Source organism: Neovison vison, chromosome 1 (assembly GCF_020171115.1).
Source record: "Neovison vison isolate M4711 chromosome 1, ASM_NN_V1, whole genome shotgun sequence".
Taxonomy (NCBI): domain Eukaryota; kingdom Metazoa; phylum Chordata; class Mammalia; order Carnivora; family Mustelidae; genus Neogale; species Neogale vison.
In genome coordinates, this window is record NC_058091.1 from 291535778 (window position 1) to 291555909 (window position 20132).

General features: G+C 46.9%; 1 protein-coding gene across 2 annotated transcripts in view; it reads left to right on the forward strand.

Annotated features, from left to right (window-relative positions):
• Positions 1 to 3738: 3738 nt before the first annotated feature.
• The window catches only part of MTMR12 (myotubularin related protein 12), a 74000-nt gene continuing 57606 nt past the window's right edge, over positions 3739 to 20132 (forward strand). The window contains exon 1 of one of the 2 annotated variants that reach the window (XM_044233190.1): positions 3739 to 3915. In XM_044233190.1, coding sequence (XP_044089125.1) covers positions 3835 to 3915 — 81 coding nt within the window. In that variant the 5' untranslated portion in view covers positions 3739 to 3834. The remainder of the gene's footprint in view (positions 3916 to 20132) is intronic. The other variant, XM_044233198.1, reaches the window with a different exon arrangement.

The window sequence follows — 20132 nt, forward strand, 5'->3', positions numbered from 1 at the left end:
AAAATATGATACATATTTGAACTCTTGCTTCCCCCAACCTAATAATCAATTGCTGCCTGGGATGCTTTTCATCTGATTACATTTCACTCATCTAGATGGCAATATTAAGTGAATTCCTACCGTGCATCCGCACAAGATAAAGATGAGTAAGACACACGGACAGGCTGCTTTCAGTGACTTCAAAGAAGAGGAAATACAAATGTGGCTAGGCTAGGCCCAACCATCCACCAGAGGCAACCCCCTTTCTCAGAGTACGCATAGGTTTCACTTGTCTGTGGGAAGCACTGCCTTTGGTCGGGCACTTGTTTCTATGTGAGCTAAGATTTGTTCCTATTTATAATTCTCCAAGTAAGCTTAGGGCAGCATTAGGACAAAAGAGTGACTTTAAACTACTGTGTGTAAATTAAAATATTTCAAGGTCTAAGGGCTTCCATCTGGGTTTATTAATAGATGGAGAATTATTTGACCTCAGCATGACAGGAATTTTTCAATCAGTTGGGAGAGGCTCTCCCAAGGAGATCTGACCCACACCCTAAAGATTAAGTAAAAATATGCTGATAGCTGGAAAAGAGCAAGATGGAAACAGATGGTAGTTTATATTCTCTGTATATTTTCTTACTCTATATATTTCTCTATATATTTTCTTACTGCTTCTTAAAGAAAGCCTGTTTTCTGTTGTTGTTGTTGTTGTTGTTTATGAGGCACGTGGCTGGCTCAGTCAGTGGAGCATGTGACTCTTCATCTCAGGGCCGTGAGTTCAAACCCCATATTGGGCGTCGATCCTACTAAAAAAAAAAAAAAAAAAGTGTGGGTTTTCATCATTGAGTCTAAAGTGTCTCTGGAGGCAGCCAGCCTTTCCACTCTCTAAAACCTTTCCTTGCTTGCTGTATTGGCTGGTTTCCTGAGCATGTATGAATGCAGTGGTTGTGTCCAGTGTCCAGAATGATCATACTGCAAACCAATTTGACCATAAATGGATGGTGAAGAGTAGGATAAAGTAATTATCATAACATGGGATGGCTTGAAGAGTGGGAAATTTCGTGTAGTTGATTAAAAATAAAAGCTGTTATTTCTAGTCCCAGGACTGGACTAGAAATTAAAAACAAAAACAAACAAGCAAAAAACAAAGCCTCTTTGTTATACAAAGTCCCACAGTTGGTTATTGGGAGAAGTCACTTTGCTTCTCCTTCTACAGTCTGGGGTGTGGGAGAGAGGCTAAATCATGTCCTGCTTGGTAGGATTGTACCAAGACAGCTGTCACCTTTTCAGTTCTTGTTGCTTACTGGGCCATCACCTGTATCATCTTCAGGCTTCAGAACAATCCCCAATACCCTTGAGATAATTATCACTGCCATTGTCATCACACTATGTAGAAACAGAGGCACTGAGACAAATACCTTGCTCAAAGACAGAGATCATAAAGGGCATGGGCGGGGCCAGCTACATAACTTACAGAGGTCAATGTCAAATGGAAATGTGGGGTTCTGGCCAGGGACAGGGAAGTCAACTACTATTCCCACAGTGCGTGAGCGACCCCCAAGGAATTAGAACTGCTGTGCCTGGCCACATTTGGTACTGCATGGAGACAGGCAAGAGATTCCCACTAGTAGCCGTGGCACTTCCAGTCTCCAGCAAGGATGGCTGTATATCTCACCCAGGGACATAGGAAGAGGTGGGGTCAGGGGCTGTGTCTGACCCTAATCATCTCCTAGTCGGTGTCCAGGCACCCATGGGGGTGAGAGGTGGATGGCCGTGGTGGAGTGCAAGATTCCCTTCTCACTCCTTCCTAGCAGTGAGATTGCTGCCCCAACAGAGTGGACAGCAGTCATGGGATTGGCTTGGGGGGCTGGCAAGGTGCCAGGGAATGAGCACCAGGGAAGAAGTAGGGGAGAAAATGGGAGGCAGGACTGTGTAGGAAATGAGGCTCCAAGACCCCTGGGCTTGCTCCATCGGCCCATCAAATTTCACTTAAAAAACATAAATTCAAGGGCCCCTGGGTGGCTCAGTTGGTTGAGCAACTGCCTTCGGCTCAGGTCATGATCCCGGACTTCCAGGATGGAGTCCCGCATTGGGCTCCCAGCTCCTTGGGGAGTCTGCTTCTCCCTCTGACCTTCTCCTCTCTCATGCTCTCTCTCACTCATTCTCTCTCAAATAAATAAATAAAATCTTTAAAAAAAACATAAATTCAAGATGAAATGATTAAGAAATTCAAGGTTGCAACTGCAGAGCATTAAACCCCAAATACTTCTAAGTGCCAGCCCTGTGTGACTGCACTAGCTGCATGTCCAAAAAGCCAACCCTGGCTATAGGTCCCCAAACTAACATACTCTGGAGGAAAACCATAGAAATTCAAAGTCCTTTGAAAAGTAAGAAAGTAAAAATTTCTCCTGTCATTTCACTTTGAAAGTAATAGCTGCTCTGAAAGAGAGTGATATTTTAGTCTGAACAAATAACTTCGTTCCTCAACACCTCCCTGAAGAGTGTCCTTCTTTATGGAGCCCGACTTGGCCTTCTCAAATAGAATTGACCGCTTTTTGTGCTCCTTCCTAATTTGCATAATCATGATGTTAAGAACTGGGGCTTTGGAATCCGACAAACCTGGGTTGGAATCCTAGCTCCCTCAGTGACTAGTTGTGAGGCCCTGCAGAATTCCTTGCATCTATGGTCTCACCTGAAAACCAGGATAATTCTACTCTACTGGGGGTCCAGGCCCGCCATACTGATAGGCTTGACGAGGGCAACCCAACTGGAAAGGCGGCTACAGGACTTGTCTTGACACTGTTTGCAAAAGTAAGCACATTCGTTTTCACTTAGATTTTATGTTTATGTGGAGGGCTTTGGGAAGGACGCTCATGGAGATGAAGAGGGTAGAAAGCATTAGTCGCCGTGCCTGACACTGAAAAAATGAACCGCATGTATTTATCCGTCTTTAACACTAGACTCACTTTCTTGAGAGCGGGTCCTGTCTGACTCACTTGTGTCTAACACAATGCTTGGCACCAAATATGAAATTAAAAATGAATTTTCTTTGCAACTTCCCCTAAAAATGAGGATTTTATCGGTAACTTAAGAAAGTGGATAAAGTAAGTCTCTTAAGGGCTTTTGCTATTCCATAACACAAAGAAACGAAAAAACAGCGGGAAAATGAGGTCGACAGGCCTTTTATGATCATTCAAACTTATTCCGAAGCGTCTGTTAACAATGATTTGTCTCATCTTTGCCTACATTTAAAGTAATAAACCTGGAGGTCATCAGTGTGGATCTGGAACTCATACAGCGGGTTCCGATACACCACACTTTTCAAAGTTTTAAACCAAAAAGGCAAGCAAGGGAAGAGAACCACACAAGCAAGGAACCACACAACTTGGTGACCGTAGGATCGTTGGACGACAGCGACATTCCTGCTCTCCAACCGCCGGAGAGTCCGGAAAGAACACTCTCTGGATTGGCCAGAGGAAACATCTCTCCAGGTTCATTCAAGAAGTAGCTTGGCGTGGGGCTAGGACGGCAGGGCCTTCTGCCCAATCAGAGGACGCATGAGGCGGGCTTTGCCGGAGCAGAGCCTATCCCCGAAGAGGAATCTCTGCCCATCGGAGGCCGGCTGCGAGCGGAGGGGGCGTGGCCTCAGGCCACGGGCTCCCGACTCCCTGGGCCCGCGCGCGGAGTGGGCGGGGCGAGCGGTGTCAGCGGCGGAGCCGGATGCGGGCGTCGCCGCGGCCGCAGCGGCCCTGGGGATGGGCGGAGCCCCAGCCGCCAGTGCTGGTGGCCGCCGCCGCTGCCGTTCCCGGGCGGCCGCCTCTGCTCCCTCGCGTCGCTGCTTCCTAGGGCGGCGGTATGCTGGGGAAAGGGGTAGTCGGCGGTGGCGGCGGCACCAAGGCGCCCAAGCCCTCTTTCGTGTCGTACGTGCGCCCTGAGGTGAGGGGGCGCCGCGCGGGCGGGGAGTCGGGCTGGAGCTGCCGGGGCGAGGGGCGCCGGGAGCCCCCTTCCCGCTGCGGGGAGGGCCGCGGGCGCTTCCTGTGCGTGTGCGGGAAGGAAGCCGGGCGGGGTGAAGCCCTCGGTGGACGCGTTGGGATCTCGCGCGGGCTGAGATGGGGACCTCCGGCGCGGGCAGGCAGGTGCCCGAGAGTCGGGCCCCGTCGCCGGCGGCCAGATGAAGGGGCCCAAGCCGGATAGGTGCTGCGGCCCGGGCCGCCCCTGCTTGCCTTGGCGTGGAGCTGGGGTCCCGGGCACCGCGGGAGCGGAAGGGCTGCGTGCTCTGGGCCCCGGTGGGGACCTGCCCAGAGCCCGCCGCCTGGGTGGGTCTGCCCTGCCCTTGGAATTTCTCAGTTCAGTCTTCAGAGCTCGCCTGTCTCAGCTGCGTGCTTGTAAAGGGGCCGTTTGATGCCGCTGGCGGGATACCGTGTACTGCCTCCCGCCTCCCATCAGCAAGCAGTGCGGCTCTCTCCCTTGTGAATTCCCCTCTGTCATTTCTTCCTCCTTTCATTTCACCCCTCTTGCCTTCCTCCTGGGGTTTTACGGTCAAGTTCATTCATTCATAAAATATTTTTTTGAGCTCCTACATTGTTCTGAACTCTTGGGATGTACATCAGTGAACAAAACAAGAGATCCCTGCTCCCCTGGCGCGTATTTGAGGGAGAAAGGAGTAAACAATAAGTAAAATAAACATAAGTAAATGACATGGTTCCATTAGAAGGTGCTAAATATCAGGGGAAAAGGAAAGGCACCACTTTCCTTCTTGGCACAGTGGCGCTTGAGCAGACTTGAAGGATGTTTGGGGTCTGAGGAAGGAGTAGTGCTGGTGGAGGGAAGTCTGGAGTGTTGGAAGAACATGAAGGAAGAAGCCTAGTAGGTGAGGGCAAGAGTCGTAGGAAACCAGGTTGGAGAGGTTAGAGCTTGTAGGCCATCGGGAGGACTTCTTGAGCAATAGTTCCCAATCCAGATGCCTAATGAGGTGCATTCTTATTTTGGATTCCTGAAGGTTTTTCCTGCTCCTCTCCCCAGTAGTTTAAGCAGCAATGTGCAGGAGCACTGTCGAACTCATTGTCTTCAGCTGCCTTCCCAGTCTTGATCAGGGACTGTTTCTGTAAGACCACCTGAGGCTTGAAGCCTTCATACACGCATCTTCAAGTTCACAATGTGTGTGTTTTCACTAGTTGAGAATACTCTTGTAATGGGTTTTATTTTTAGTCCTAATTTGAAAATAAAAACCACTTCCTCCTTAGATCCTTGATAAGGAGGCAGGGTCATCTTGAATTTTCAACAGGCTTCCCTTGTCTTGTGGGTTAGTAAGGTCGGTGTCTCTTTGTGTCTTTTTTGATTGAGTCCTTGCTGAAGTACAATTGATCTTTAACCTTTCCTGTTCAGGGAGATTAAACTACAAATGGAAAGTCTTCTGAAATGTGGCCAGAGTTCAAGAATGTTCAGATTTTTCATCCACCAAGTGCACATGTTGTAATTAGGCATGTTTTTCCTCTTTGCCCACAGTGCCTGATATATTTCCTTTGAGGGATAATTAGGGAAGGGGAGTGGTTCAGTCCCAAATGGGTCACATTTTTCGCATCCTTATAGTTGGCAGTTTTGTTTTCTTGCAATGAAATAGTGCTGTGTAGGCACTATGTTTCTTTGTTGTAATCTGTCTCTAAAAATATTTTGAACTGAGGGAAGGGCTCTGACCTAAATTGCTTATAGTTCTTAAAAGATAAGGGTATGAGCGGGGTGAGAAAGCAGTTTGTTTTTAAATGTATAGCCTTTGGAAACTTCCACGTGAACATCTTTGAGGTGTAGCTTATGTACCTCTGAGAATACGGAGTCTGACAACTTCTTGGCTTACTCAGTAGGAGGAGTTCCTCAGAACACTTCTCTGGACTGTCATGTTTCTACTCCTTTCCTTCATATTGCTTTCATCTTTACTGTGTTTGGTGTATGTCTTCTTGTCACTTCTCTGCATGTGGTTTGCTTTTGTTAGCCGGGAAATCGAAGGTTTCTCGGGCGCCTTTCTGCTGGTACATCACTGAGCTGCCAGAACAGTCTTCACACCTTACGATACAGCGATACCTGTGCCTGGTGATCAGCTTGTTCTTGGCTGATCAGATCTTGGAAGGCTCAACGGTGGTTTTCTTAAGTACACCAGAGTCTGTCAAGAGTCAGCACTTGGTGTTAGAAACAGTAGCGCTTTACTGGGTAAAGTAGTTGAAGAGGATGCTTTTAAAGACAATGACTTCTTTTTTCTCTGTGATTAGAGAGGATTGACATCTGTCATTGATCCTGTGTCAGTGAATGTGCACATTAAAAATCCTGAACTGTAGTTTAGGGCCTTTGGACATGTTTTCTGAACTCTGACCAGAGGGTTACAAATCAGTAGAGCTTGTAAGGCGGAAGCCAATGGCTCTGGAAATCGAGGTGAATGGGAGGGAGAGAGCTTGGTCTTTCTTGGTGGTACCAGCCATCTCTTACTACCTCTAGAAACATCTCAGCATCACCATCCCAGCTTAGTCCCAGACAAGCAGTGCAGACATTGTGTGTCTATGCAAGGCAATGCTAGGTGCTGAGCTCCCCTTCAGGGAGGCATTGGAGTAGAGTTTGGAAGACAGATCCATTTTTCTTGCTAAATAAAACACTTGTTTGAATTATTATTTCAGAAGCTGTAAGTGTTCATTGTAGAAAAATAAGAAAATATAGATTTGCAAAGAATTTTTTAAAGAAAAATTGTAAGTAACTCAGAGTATACCCTGTCAGATACGTGTGTAGGTGAATGCATATGTTTTTGTAAAATAGGTTTAATATTGCAAATCATATTATTTTGTAATCTGCCTTTTCAGCAGAAATTTGTATTGTAAATATCTTTCCATATCTGTTGTTAGCCTCTAATGTCATTTTAACTTACACCTGTTTTCCACAACAGAAATACACACTGTGATGGGGAGACATTAGGTGGAAAGCAGTGCGATTTTTTTTTTTTAAGGGTTGTATTTATTTTGAGAGAGAGAATGTGTGCATGCACGTGAGAGGGTTGGGGGATGGGCAGAGGGAGAGCGCGTCTCAAGCAGGCGGCACACCCAGTGTGGAGCCCGACCTGGGGCTTGATCTCCTGACCCTGAGATCATGATCTGAGCTGAAATCAAGAGTCAGGCGCTTAACTGGCTGAGCCACCCAGATGCTCTGTGATTTTTTTTTTTTTAAGTTTATTTAATCATCATTTATCATGGGGCTCAAGCTCGAGATCAAGAGTTGCATGTTTTACCAACTGAGCCAGCCGGGCACCCTCTATTTGTAGATTTTTAGATTTGGGAGAGAATTTAAAGATAATCTACTTCACCACTGTACTCTTCCACTGTAATACAGATATGGAAAAGAGGCCCTGCAAGGTTAAGTGTCCTACCCAGCGCCACAGAAGTATTGCAGTCCAGAGATAAGAACTGTCTCCGGAGCTAGCACTGTCTGTGGCTAGCACTCCTGTGGGCCTGTGGCCCACAGGAGCTTGGGAAATGGATTCTTTGTATATGTAAGAAGAAAAAGCAAGAAAAGAAACGAAGATTGTTGGGGTGCCTGGGTGACTCAGTTGCTGAGTGTCTGTCTTCGGCTCAGGACCTGATCCCAGGATTCTGGGGTTGAGCCCCACATCGGACTCCCTGCTCCACGGGAAGCCTGCTTCTCCCTCTCCCCCTGCTTATGTTCCCTCTCTTTTTGTGTCTCTATCAATCAATAAATAAAATCTTAAAAAAAAAAAAAGAAACAAAGATTGAGGAAGGGTAAAAAAACAAAATCCAGATTTAAGAGCTAATTTTTTCTTTACATTTATCCCTCAGGGAAAAGAATGTATTTGATTGCCTAATCTTCATTTATGGCCCTATCTTTTCATGGAGAGAAGTGAACTGATCTATGATCTTGTGTTTTTCCAAGAGATAATAGCTGGGGGTTTATATCAAAATAATACAGTGAATAATTACTAATATTTATTAGGCACGTCTGTATCCCAGGAACTGTGTTATCTCATTTCATCCTTTCAACTCTCATATGCAGTGGATACTGTTACTTCCTTTTGTGTGTTTAGATGTGGAGAGACCCAGTGTAGTACCTTGCTCGGGGTCACAGCTGACAAGAGGTGGTGCCAGAATTTAAACTCGCACAGTCTCACTCCAGGGCTGTTCTTCTCTCCTTGAACTTATGAATGCGGGTAATATTAGTGAAACATGCCTGTAGTCCTGACTGGCATTTACACACTAACGTACTTTCTCATTCATGGTCTCTAGTGGCAGTTTCCTTCTTGGTTCCTGTTAGCTTCTCCAGCAGGGGACTGTGAGCGGATACAGGGCCCCTTGGAGATACAGCTCATTCATTCAGCAGGTATTTACTTAGCACCTGCTGGTACCAGGCACTATTCTAGATGCTGGGGCTACAGAGCAGATGAAATGATTGAGATTGTTTTTTGGTAGAACACTACTGTGTTGGATCACTGACTTTGACGACTTAGATGGATCCGTGACTAGAAGGCGTTGCTTTATCCTAAAACAGACTTCTTTGCTCAGACCTAGCAATAAGAAATGCCTTTAAAAGCAAACTCTAGATCCATCACTTTTTTAAAGACTCTAACTTTTTTCCGCTCCAAACTAATTTTTCTGATGGCAGAGTTTTCTCCTGGAGCTCAGAGGTCATTGACAGTGATTTAAAGGACATCAAAAAGAGAAAAAAAAGGACATCAAAAGTTCTTCCTAAAATGATCACTTTCTTAGCTGTGGCTTTAGCCTGATGATCTCTCCAAAGCTTCCTCTTTTTCTCTCCTGCATGTGCTTCCTGCGGCATCTCCCTGGATCCTCTCCAGTACCACTCAACTTCTGCAGATGGAGCATCAGAAGATGTCATGAGGCTATGTCAAGAGACACTTCCTGCAGCCTGATCAAGCAGCTGCCATACAGGCACCCTCGGTCTTTGAACGCAATGCTCTTCTGCACCCTATTTCCCTCTGATGTTAAAACCAGGGCTGCCATCAATAGCTTAGGCTGAGGACAACCCATACTTACAATTTAAAGTTCTAGATTTTTCTTGGAACATCTTTAACAGGATGTTTGATATTCTTGGAAGACTTCCACATTAAACTATCTTTTGTGACAGTGTTCTTTAGTGAGAATTTGATTTTTCAGAGGCTAAAGCTTTTAAATTTTTTTTTTTTAATTTTCCTTATGTTTGGGGGTGGGGCTGAGGGTGAGGGGCAGAGAGAGAGAGAATCCCAAGCAGGCTCCATGCATGGTGCAGCTTGATCTCATGACCCTGAGATCATGACCTGAGCCAAAATTGAGTGGGTTGCTTAACCAGCTGAGCGACCCAGGTGCCCCAACCAAAGCTTTTTTTTTTCTTTTTTAATTTATTTATTTTAGAGCACATGCACATGCATGTGCATGTGCCTGCGTAGGCAGGGAGGGGCAGAGGGAGAGAGAAAAACCCAAGCCGACTCCTCGCTGAGTGTGGAGCCTGATGTGGGGCTGGATCCCACTATCCCAAGATCCCAGCCCAAGCTGAAACCAAGAGTTGGATGCCCACCCGGCTCTGCCACCCAGGTGCCTCCAAAGCTTCATTTTATTTATTACTATTATTTTTTAAAGATTTTATTTGTTTATTTGACAGACAGAGATCACAAGTAGACAGAGAGGCAGGCAGAGAGAGAGAGAGGGAAGCAGGCTCCCTGCTGAGCAGAGAGCCTGATGTGGGACTCGATCCCAGGACCCTGAGATCATGACCTGAGCCGAAGGCAGCGGCTTAACCCACTGAGCCACCCAGGCGCCCCAAAGCTTCATTTTAATCACCTTAAAAGATGTATATTTATTTTTATGATAAAGACAATATTAAAAAAAGACAATATAGCAAAGTTTCAAACATCAGAAGTTAGAAAAATAAAATTACTGTCAGTTATGTTACCTTAACCAAAGCAGTTAGTTCCACTGTTTAGTATGTTCTTGCTTTATCCGTGGGTGTACCTTATGGTTTCAAGCATAATATCTGTGAAGATGTGTAACCTGAATGTGATTATCAGCTTTGAAGGTAGTACTGCCAACCCCTCCTGGTAGAGCGTGCACCTTGAGTTGTTTTCCTAGCAGGAAACCACCCTTAGTGTCTCCTGCGCTACGCTTGTGACTTCTGATGTGTTTTGGGGAGTCAACAAAAACACTGGGTTTGCAGTTTAATGAATCATTTAAAATAAACCTCTTGAGGGGTTCTTGGGTGGCTCAGTTGGCTGGGCATCTGCCTTCCGCTCAGGTCATGATCCCAGGCCGTGCAGCCCGTTTCTCTTCTCCCTCTGCCTGCCACTCTGCCTACTTGTGCTCTCTCTCTCTCTCTTTCTGTCAAATAAGTATAATCTTTTTTTTTTTTTTAAAGATTTTATTTCTTTATTTGACAGAGAGACAGTGAGAGAGGGAACACAGGCAGGGGGAGGGAGAAGCAGGCTTCCCACTGAGCGGGGAGTTGGACGCCAGGCTCCATCCCAGGACCCTGGGATAATGACCTGAGCCAAAGGCAGCTGCTTAGCGAATGAGCCACCCAGGCACTCCTGGAATAATTCTTATAATCTCTCATCTTCTGTTGCTTTGGGAGAATGAGGAGGGGAGGTAAAAATGGAGAGGGACTCTGAAATGGAGTGAAGCTGCCCAAGAGCTGGAAGGACCACAGGGCCTCCTCCTTTCCATAGTGTCCTCTACTTGCCTCCAGGGTGCAACTCAAGGGAGAGCAAACTCCAGGAGAGCAAAAAGGACTGATGCCAGTCCTTTAAGCCTTGTTTGTATTTCTTCATGGAAAATGAGAAGAATAATACCATCTGATAGGTAGGTATGAACTGGTGTGCACATTAAATGTGATTATGCGAATCCTTAGAGTATTCGGCGCATGGTTGGGCTTAGTAGATGTGGGCTACTGTGATTGTTCAGAAGTTGTGGGTCAGGGCCATTTGGATGGCTTCAGAAAGTGCTTAATCATTAATCCTAGAATACAGAAATCTTTCCCAGCCAAGGTACCAACGAAAGTGGTGTATTTAGTTGTTGGGGTTGTTGCCATGGTATCATGCCCGGAAAGTTCACTGTGTGGTAACTCTTTCTTAGAGTATTTTTCACTATCTCTAAAAGTTTCTTTTCCTCTTTTCTTTGTTCCTTTATGCATTTGAGAATGATTTGATTATACTTAAAATTCCAACCTAATGAGAGCACTTACTTGTTGACTTTTTTCATTGTTAATATTTGGCCTTTGACATTTTGCTAGTTTCATTCTGTGGACCCGTTTTCCCTCTTCCCTCATTTCCTTTTTTTTTTTTTTCCCTTTTAAGTAACCTCTGTCCCTAACATGGGGCTTGAACTCGAAGCCCTAAGATAAGAGGCTCTCCTGACTGAGCCAGTTAGGTGCCCCGTTGCCCCTCATTTCTTTTCTTTTTTTTTTTTAATATATTTTATTTGTTTATTTGACAGAGAGCTAGAGAGAGAGAGAGCACAAGTAAGCAGAGCAGTAGGGAGAGGGGGAGAGAGAGAAGCAGGCTCTCTCCTGAGCAGGGAGCCCGATGTGTGGCTCGATCCCAGGACCCTGGAATCATGACCCAAGCCGAAGGCAGCCGCTTAACCAACTGAGCCACCCGGGTGTGCCGCCCTTCATTTCTAATGACTCTATTGTAGGCCAGATTTTGTCCATTTAGCATGTCTGCTCAATGATTTACTTAAGATATGAGTAAGTAAAATCAAATTGCCACCCAGGCACCCCTAAGATTTTATTTTATTTATTTATTTATTTATTTTAAGATTTTTTAATTTACTTATATGACAGAAAGACAAAGAGAGATCACAAGTAGGTAGAGAGGCAGGCAGGAAGAGAAAGAGGGGAAGCAGGCTCCCTGCTAAGCAGAGAGCCCGATGTGGGGCTCTTTCCCAGAACCCTGAGATCATAACCTGAGCCAAAAGCAGAGGCTTAACCCACTGAGCCACCCAGGTGCCCTCTAAGATTTTATTTTTAAGTAATCGCTACAGCCAGTATGGAGCTTCCACTCAGAGCCCCCAGATTCAGAGTTGCGTGCTGTACCAACTGAGCCAGGCAGACAACCCAGTCTACCTTTCCCTGTGACAGATTGCCACCCCCTATTTCAGACAATGGTCCTGAGCTGCTGGGCTTTTTGCTTTTCTCACTAAGAGTTCTAAAATTCCTGAGGATACCTTAAAGGGAGTGAGCCTGGTTTTTGGCTGAAATTCCTGTTTTGTTTTAATCTCTTGAGATCTACTCCCCAGTGTGATATTTACATCTCATAGTTTCTCCCTCCCCTGTACCATGGGATGACTGTCCTCCCGGCAGGCCTATTTTGAACAGGGGAAGAAATACCCGTGTCTGCGCAGCTCAGGACCAGACACAAGGGGATCCGCGGCAACAGCTAGTTGCAGTCAGTAGTAGTAGGAACTTGAATCGGGAGAATTACTGATTGTGGAGCTACCATTTGCTCTGTGTTGGAATTAGGAATGCAGTCTGTGCTCTCAGGAGGCTCCCACCCTGTGGGAGAGACAGCAGGTCCGCAGAGGGCCCTAGTGCCCAGAGGTGGGTGCTGCCTGGTTACGGAGGAGGAGCGCACAGAAGGCCGCTGCGGAACCCGCGGCAGCATCCGGCCTCATCTGAAGGCTGTGGAGGACTCAGAAAGGGCAGTGTGAGAGGGGGTGCTAGTGTGGGGAAGAGGGGGTGTTCCAGTGGGCAGGCAGGAGCGCCAGCGAGAGGCGCACAGCATGTCGGGACCAGGTGGTCAGAGCATCTTCTCATACCTTACGTAAGGCGTGCTGGGGGGTGCGTTGGAGCTGAGTCCTCAACAGAGGAATCCGAGGGCTGCTGCTAGGACGCGCAGGATTGTTTTCTGCTGTGATTGCTCCTTTACCGTCAAGTCAGTCTGGCCCTTTGTGAGGCTGCGGGCATCTTCTCCTTTGCCCCTGGTTCCTCCTGCTCGACGGCCATGGAGGAGCTCCTGCTCCGAAGCTTTGAGCTCCTCACTGGCTATTCAGCTGACCTAGTATTCATGTAGCAGTTGGAGGGGGGTGGGTGGTGCACAGAAGGCAACGCCATGTGTTTTTGCAGCTGCTGTTAGTCACCTCAGTTAACTGAAATGATGAGATTTGGACAGCCCCACAGTTGCCACCTGCTACCTTCTCCAGCACTCGTCCACATTCCAGTGCTGTCCTCTTTACTTGCAAGGCCACGTGCTTGTTAAGAGCACAGCTTTGGAATTAGAGCGCTGCTGCTTGCTGCGTGGGTTTGGTCTGGGTATTCGCCTTCTCGGAGCCTCGGTTTCCTCGTCTGTGAAATGGCAAAAAAAAATAGTAATATTTAGCTCCTAAGATTGTTGTCTTTTTTTTTTTTTTTAAAGATTTTATTTATTTATTTGACAGAGCACAAGCAAGGGGAGCAGCAGGGAGAGGGAGAAACAGGGCTCCCCGACAAGCAGGGAGCCCAATGCAGGTCTCCATCTTGGGACCCCAGGAACATGAGCTGAGCTGAAGGCAGACACTTAACCGACTGAGGCTCCCAGGGGCTCTTGTTGTTAGTCTTAATTGAGGCAATCCACAGAAAGTTATTAACACAGTACCCAACGTGTAGCAAACACTCATTAAGCGTGGACTGTGGTTGTTACTACTCTTTACCCCAGAAGCTGCTGCAGTTTGTGTGTTTGCACGTTGTTTGGGCCACCAGTGCAGGTCCCCATAGTGGCAAGATTTCCATTCCCCTGTAGCATTGTTCTTTTTTTTTTTTTAAAGCATTTTTTTTTAAGATTTTATTTATTTACTTGACAGAGATCACAAGTAGGCAGAGAGGCAGGCAGAGAGAGGGGAAGAAGCAGGTTCCCATGGAGCAGAGAGACCGATACGGGGCTCGATCCCAGGACCCTGGGATCATGACCTGAGCCGAAGGCAGAGGCTTAACCCACTGAGCCACCGAGGCGCCCCTGTAGCATTGTTCTTCCGTTGCATTCTCAGAGGCTTGTGTCCAGAATCAGGGGTGCTGGCCTTTTTGCAGGACTGTGCCCTACCTGCAGCGGGTGCCTTTCTTGGTCCACCCAGTGGGCCTCCCCTCCTGCACAGCTTTCTTTTTCAGTGAGCTCTTCCATGGATTCCTACTCTGTCCTCCTCTTATAATGTTTTATCTAGTCTTGGGGATGTCCAGGACAACCTGGGGTTTGGGCAGCATATTATGTCCTGGGCTTTATTTTCTCAGGAGGCTCCCATCATTCCAGTTCGGCTTTCTTTTTATTTATCTATTTTTAAGATTTCATTTATGTGTTTGAGAGGGAGAGATAGAGTCCACATGTAGAGGGAGTGGCAGGCAGAGGGAGAAGCAGGCTCCTGGCTGAGCAGGGAGCCTGATGCCAGGCTCCATTCCAAACCTGAACTGAAGGCAGACGCTTAACCGACTGAGCCACCCAGGGGTCCCGTGGCTTTTTTTCTTTCAAAATTAGCCTTCCCCGCTGCTGCCAGCGGTCCCTTCTTTCCCCGGCCAGCCAGTTGTACTCCAAACTAGTCACAGTTTCTGGGGTTCCCTTGCGAGTGGCCTTTTTGCTTGTCTGTATTTCTATTCATTCTACCCTCCCTGCTAGCATCTTGTGTCCTAGGAACCGCAGACTACAACTGCTCAGCTCGTCTCTCCCTCTACCCGAGTCACCCTGCACACCTCAGCCAGGCTCCTGCTGGGTGCAGACTTCATGCGTCATTTTCCTATTTGAGAGTCCTCCTGTCCACGTGCCTCCTCCCCAGATGTTAACACCTTTTCCAGACTCACTGCAGATTCCTTTTTTCTTCTGCTTTGTTGAAGAAGTGTTAGCTTGCATTTGGGAGGCCAGTGCTCTGCTCATTTCTGTGTGACTTTGAGGGAGCCCCCTTTAGCTCTTTGACTCATTTTCTGATTCATACAGTTGGCTTAGGCAAGTGCTTTCAAACCTGTTTGCACAAAGGGACGCTGGGTGGCACAGTCGGTTGTGTTGGATTGTTGGTTGTGGTGCTGGTCATGATCTCTGGGGGGTTGGGTTGAGCCCCGAGTGGAGCGCCGCGGCAGGCTCTGCACTCAGTGTGGAGTCTGCTTGAGATTCCCTCTCCCTCTGCCCACTCCCCACCCCCACCCTTGCACATGCCCTCCCTCTCTCTCAAATAAATCTTTTTTTTTTTTTAATTTTTTTTTTAAAGATTTTATTTATTTATTTGACAGACAGATATCACAAGCAGGCAGACAGGCAGGCAGAGAGAGGGAGAGGAGGAAGCAGGCTCCCTGCAGAGCAGAGAGCCCGATGCGGGACTCGATCCCAGGACCCTGAGATCATGACCTGAGCCGAAGGCAGCGGCTTAACCCACTAAGCCACCCAGGCGCACTTAAAGATTTTATTTATTTATTTGACAGAGAGAGATCACAAGCAGGCAGACAGGCAGGCAGAGAGAGAGAGAGGAGGAAGCAGGCTCCCTGCAGAGCAGAGAGCCCGATGCGGGACTCGATCCCAGGACCCTGAGATCATGACCTGAGCCAAAGGCAGCGGCTTAACCCACTGAGCCACCCAGGCGCCCATCAAATAAATCTTTTTTTAAAAATATTTTATTTATTCATTTGAGATTCATTTGAGATGATTCTTGAGATTAAGAGTCCTTCATGCTTCTTGACAGGACTCACTTTAACAGATGGCTGCTGGGGCATAAAGACCTAGAACAGAGTCAGCAACCACACTCACGGCCGACCACAGCTCTTCACCTCAGCCATCCAAATCACTCTCCAGCAGAAATTAAAAAAGAGCCTCAGAATGATGCTCCCACCAGCTTCTGCTGGGGGGTAGGGGGTAGGGACGGGGTGGTTGGGTTATGGACATTGGGGAGGGTATGTGCTATGGTGAGTGCTGTGAAACGTGTAAGCCTGATGATTCACAGACCTGTTCCCCTGGGGCAAATAATACATTATTTGTTAATTTAAAAAAAAAAAGCATGAATGAGTAATACTTCCACTGCCATTCAACAAATGAGGAGCTGTCATACTAGACTGAGGGATTTAATTTGAGCCTTAGTGAGCAGTTACTTTCTTCCTTTTAAAAAAATCTGAGGTAAAGGGAAAAAGCAGTCTAAATATGCAAGAAAGGATTTAGAATGGGCACATGAGTATTTCTCAGTTGTTAGGGTAATGCACTATTAGAGGCTATTTCCTGTTTCCCTGTCCTGAACATTTGTTAGAGTTGAAAGGGTACTTGATGATATTATTTTGTAATAGGGAAAAAGTTTTGTTTTTAGATTTTATTCATTTATTTGACAGACAAGCAGGAGGAGTGGGGGAGGGAGAAGCAGGCTCCCTGCTGAGCAGGCGTCCTGATGTGGGGCTCATGGGGATTGCCTGGAATGATGACCTGAGCCGAAGGCAGATGCCCAACTACTGAGCCACCCATACGCCCCAGGAAAAAAGTTTAAGATCGGTAGTTACCTAGGGCTAAGAGTGGGGTTGGAGGGTTGGCATCAGGGAGAATGCTAATGGTACTATGCTGATGAGTACCATGTTTCTTTTAGGTGTGATGAAAATACTCTAAAATTGGTTGTGGTTATAGTTGTTGTACAACTATAGTACAACTCTGAATATACTAAACACCATTGAATTGTGCACTTTATTTTTTAAAGATTTTATTTATTTATTTGACAGAGGGATAGAGCCAGAGAGCACAAGCAGAGGGAATGGCAGAGGGAGAAAGGGAAGCAGGCTCCCTCCTAAGCAGGGATCCCAGTGTGGGGCTTGATCCCAGGGTACTGGGAACCTGAACCGAAGACAGATGCTTAACTGACTGAGCCAACCAGGCACCCTGAATTGTGCACTTTAAATAGGTGACCTGTAGGGTGTATGAATTTGTCTTTGTGTTTTTGTTTGTTTGTTTTTTAAAGTAAGTTCTATGCCCAATGTGGAGCTTTGAGCTCACAGCCCTGAGATCAAGAGTCCAGAGCTTTACTGACTAAGCCTGCCAGGTACCCCTGAATTAGGTCTTAGTACAACTTTTACAAAAATGGAGTAAAAACCAGAAGTACTAAACTTGTGTTTTAAACTTTCTCAGGTGTTGGAACTCCTGAGAAAAAGTCCTGGCTTCATCACCTGTTTAGCTATATGAGCCCTGGCACATGATTTACCCTCTTGGAGCTTCAGTGGCCTTATCTGTAAAGTGGGGATGAGAATACTTTATAGGATCATTGCCAAGATAAATTACACGGGGCATATGAAAGTGGATGTACTAAAATATCCAGTAAATTATATATTTTTGTGTTTAAGTTAGATCTATATTTTGATAATAGATGTGCTTTTTTTTTTTTTTTTTTTTTTTTTTTAAAGATGTTATTATTTATTTGAGAGGGTGTAGAAGCGAGAGAACACAAGCAGGGGGAGACGCAGTCTCCTGTTGAGCAGGGTGTCCCACACTGGGCTTGATCCCAGAACCCTGAGATCCCGACCAAAGCAGACGCTTCACCGGCTGAGCCACCCAGGCGCCGCATGGATAATAGATGCTTAGTCTGAAATGTCTTTGAGAGTCCCCAGCTAGCCATATGCCATGAACGCTTACTGAGGCTGAGAACTGATTTGCATGATGAGTAAATAGCAGAGTCCTCAAAGACTAGATACCGGAACGGCTCAGTCTGTGGTCTGTTGCTTGGAGTCCAGACAGATTGTCAGGTCACCTCTTACTGCATGTCTGCTTCCCTGGCTTCTGTTTTCTGGCCAGGGTAATTGTTGTTTGTACGCTAAAGACAGTGTATAGTTCGTGGAGTGGAGCTGTGGTTAGCGGGAAAGCTGTTACCTGGTCTTGCTTTCAGAGGGCAATGAGCCTGCTAGTCAGGCTGGCTCCGAAGGGAGTGAGCCCTCTGGCCAGGAGCGGGGAGCCAGCAGTCCTAGGAATCAGCTCCGCGAAACAAATCCTGTCTTGGTTTCTAGCTCCCTAGAACTGGACTGTGGGTAGATTGATTTAGCTTCTAGTCTCTGTCTTCAGTGACGAGGCTTCATATTTAAAGTCTGGCTTTGAGGGGCACCTGGGTGGCTCAGTCATTAAGGATCTGCCTTCTGCTCAGGTCATAATCCCAGGGTCCTGGGATCGAGCCCTGCATCGGCCTGCCTTGCTCAGCAGGAAGCCTGCTGCTTCCCCTCCCACTCCCCCTGCTTATGTTCCCTCTCTCACTGTGTCTCTCTCTGTCAAATCAATAAAATCTTAAAAAAAAAAAGTAAAGTCTGGCTTTGAACATGTGCCAGCCCCACTGACGGGGCTAGAATGCATTTCACAAAGCCCGTGAGATGTGTGATAAGGGTTCAGTAATACTTGGCACTAGTCATGTACTTAGGTAGTGATTTTAATTTTTTTTTTTTTTTTTTTTTTTTGGCAGAGAGAGACACAGTGAGAGAGAGAACACACACAGAGGGAGTGGGAGAGGGAGAAGCAGGCTTCCCATTGAGCAGGGAGCCTGATGCGGGGCTTGATCCCAGGACCCTGGGATCATGACCTGAGCCGAAGGCAGACGCTTAACAACTGAGCCACTCAGGTCCCCTGGTAGTGATTTTTAATAGAGCTGTTTATTAAAAAAATCTGTCAAGAACTATGCTTAGGATTAAAGAATATTACCAGGATCAAGGATTATTTGTGTCTTTGTATGTTTTTGTGTACGTATTCTTTCTGTACACTTTTATTGACGGTTTACTATCCGAGGCTAAAAAGTACAAAACTGAGGAGCATAAAGGGAAGGGAGGGGAAAAAATGAAACAAGACGAGATCAGAGAGGGAGACAAAACATAAGAGACTCAATCATGGGAACCTGAGGGTTGCTGGAGGGGAGGTGGGGGATGGGGTAGCTGGTGATGGGCATTAAGGAGGGCAGGTGATGTGATGGCCCCTGGGTGTTGTACGCAGCTGATGAATCATTGAACTCCACCTCTGAAACTAATAATACACTATATGTTAATTAACTAAATTTAAATACAAAAGTAAAATTTTTAAAAAATACACCTAGGTGTGGCCTCAGCCTCCAGTTTGTGTCGCTGGTTGGGGAGGCAGACAAGGTAAAAGATTGTTGCGCTACTGGAGGGAGGGTGGAGCAGAGAGAGCTTCACAGGGGTCTTGAACTTCGTGTAGATAATGGATTGACGGGCCCAGTGGCCGCACTGGGGGCTAGATGGTGGCAGTGTGGCTGTGGTCACGGCCGTGTGCAAGGTGAAGGGTGATGGTGGCTGAAAGTAAGAGCGGCAGCGGGGATGGGCAGATGTGGACGGATTCTGGAGCTATCGATAAAGCCGAGCAGACAGGATATGAGGGCCAGGGAGTAGTTATGACTCCTGGAAAAAAAAAGAATGACTCCTGGGTGAAGAGAGGTATGCGGGTGAAATGGGTGATGGGGACAAAGGAGGGCACTTGTGGTGAACAGCGCGCGTTGTATGGAAGTGTAGAATCACTGTATTGTACACCTGAAACTGATATTACACTGCATGTTCCCTAACTGGAATTTGAATAAACACTTTTTTTTTTTTTTAAAGATTTTATTTATTTATTTGACAGAGAGAAATCACAAGTAGACAGAGAGGCAGGCAGAGAGAGAGAGAGGGAAGCAGGCTCCCTGCTGAGCAGAGAGCCCGATGCGGGACTCGATCCCAGGACCCTGAGATCATGACCTGAGCCGAAGGCAGCGGCTCAACCCACTGAGCCACCCAGGCGCCCCTGAATAAACACTTTTTTTAAAAAAGGAAGGAAGGAAGGACTCCTGGGTGTCCGCTGATGGGACTGACCATCGAATCAGAGACCAGAGGAAGATGGACAGGCTGGGGGAGAGCGGGGAAGTGATGAGCTGATTTTGAAATGTGAATTTGGAGGATGTTAGGAACATTCCAGTGCAGGTAGCCAGGCGGCTGTTGGGGTGTCCAGGCCTGGAGCGCTGAAGAGGGACCTGGAGTAGCGAGTCACTGGGGTTCATCCTGTCTGTTGCTGGCAGTGCCGTGGGTGGGAGAGCTCCACGAGGGAACACAGGTCTTGTGAGGAGGGAGGAGGACCCTGTCTGAAAAGGAGACTTGCGGAAGAGCAGCCAGAGAGTGGTTATTTGGCCTAGAACTCATTTCTGCTGATTTCCAGGGCTCAGGATAAATGGCACTTCCTGAGCGTAGCAGTC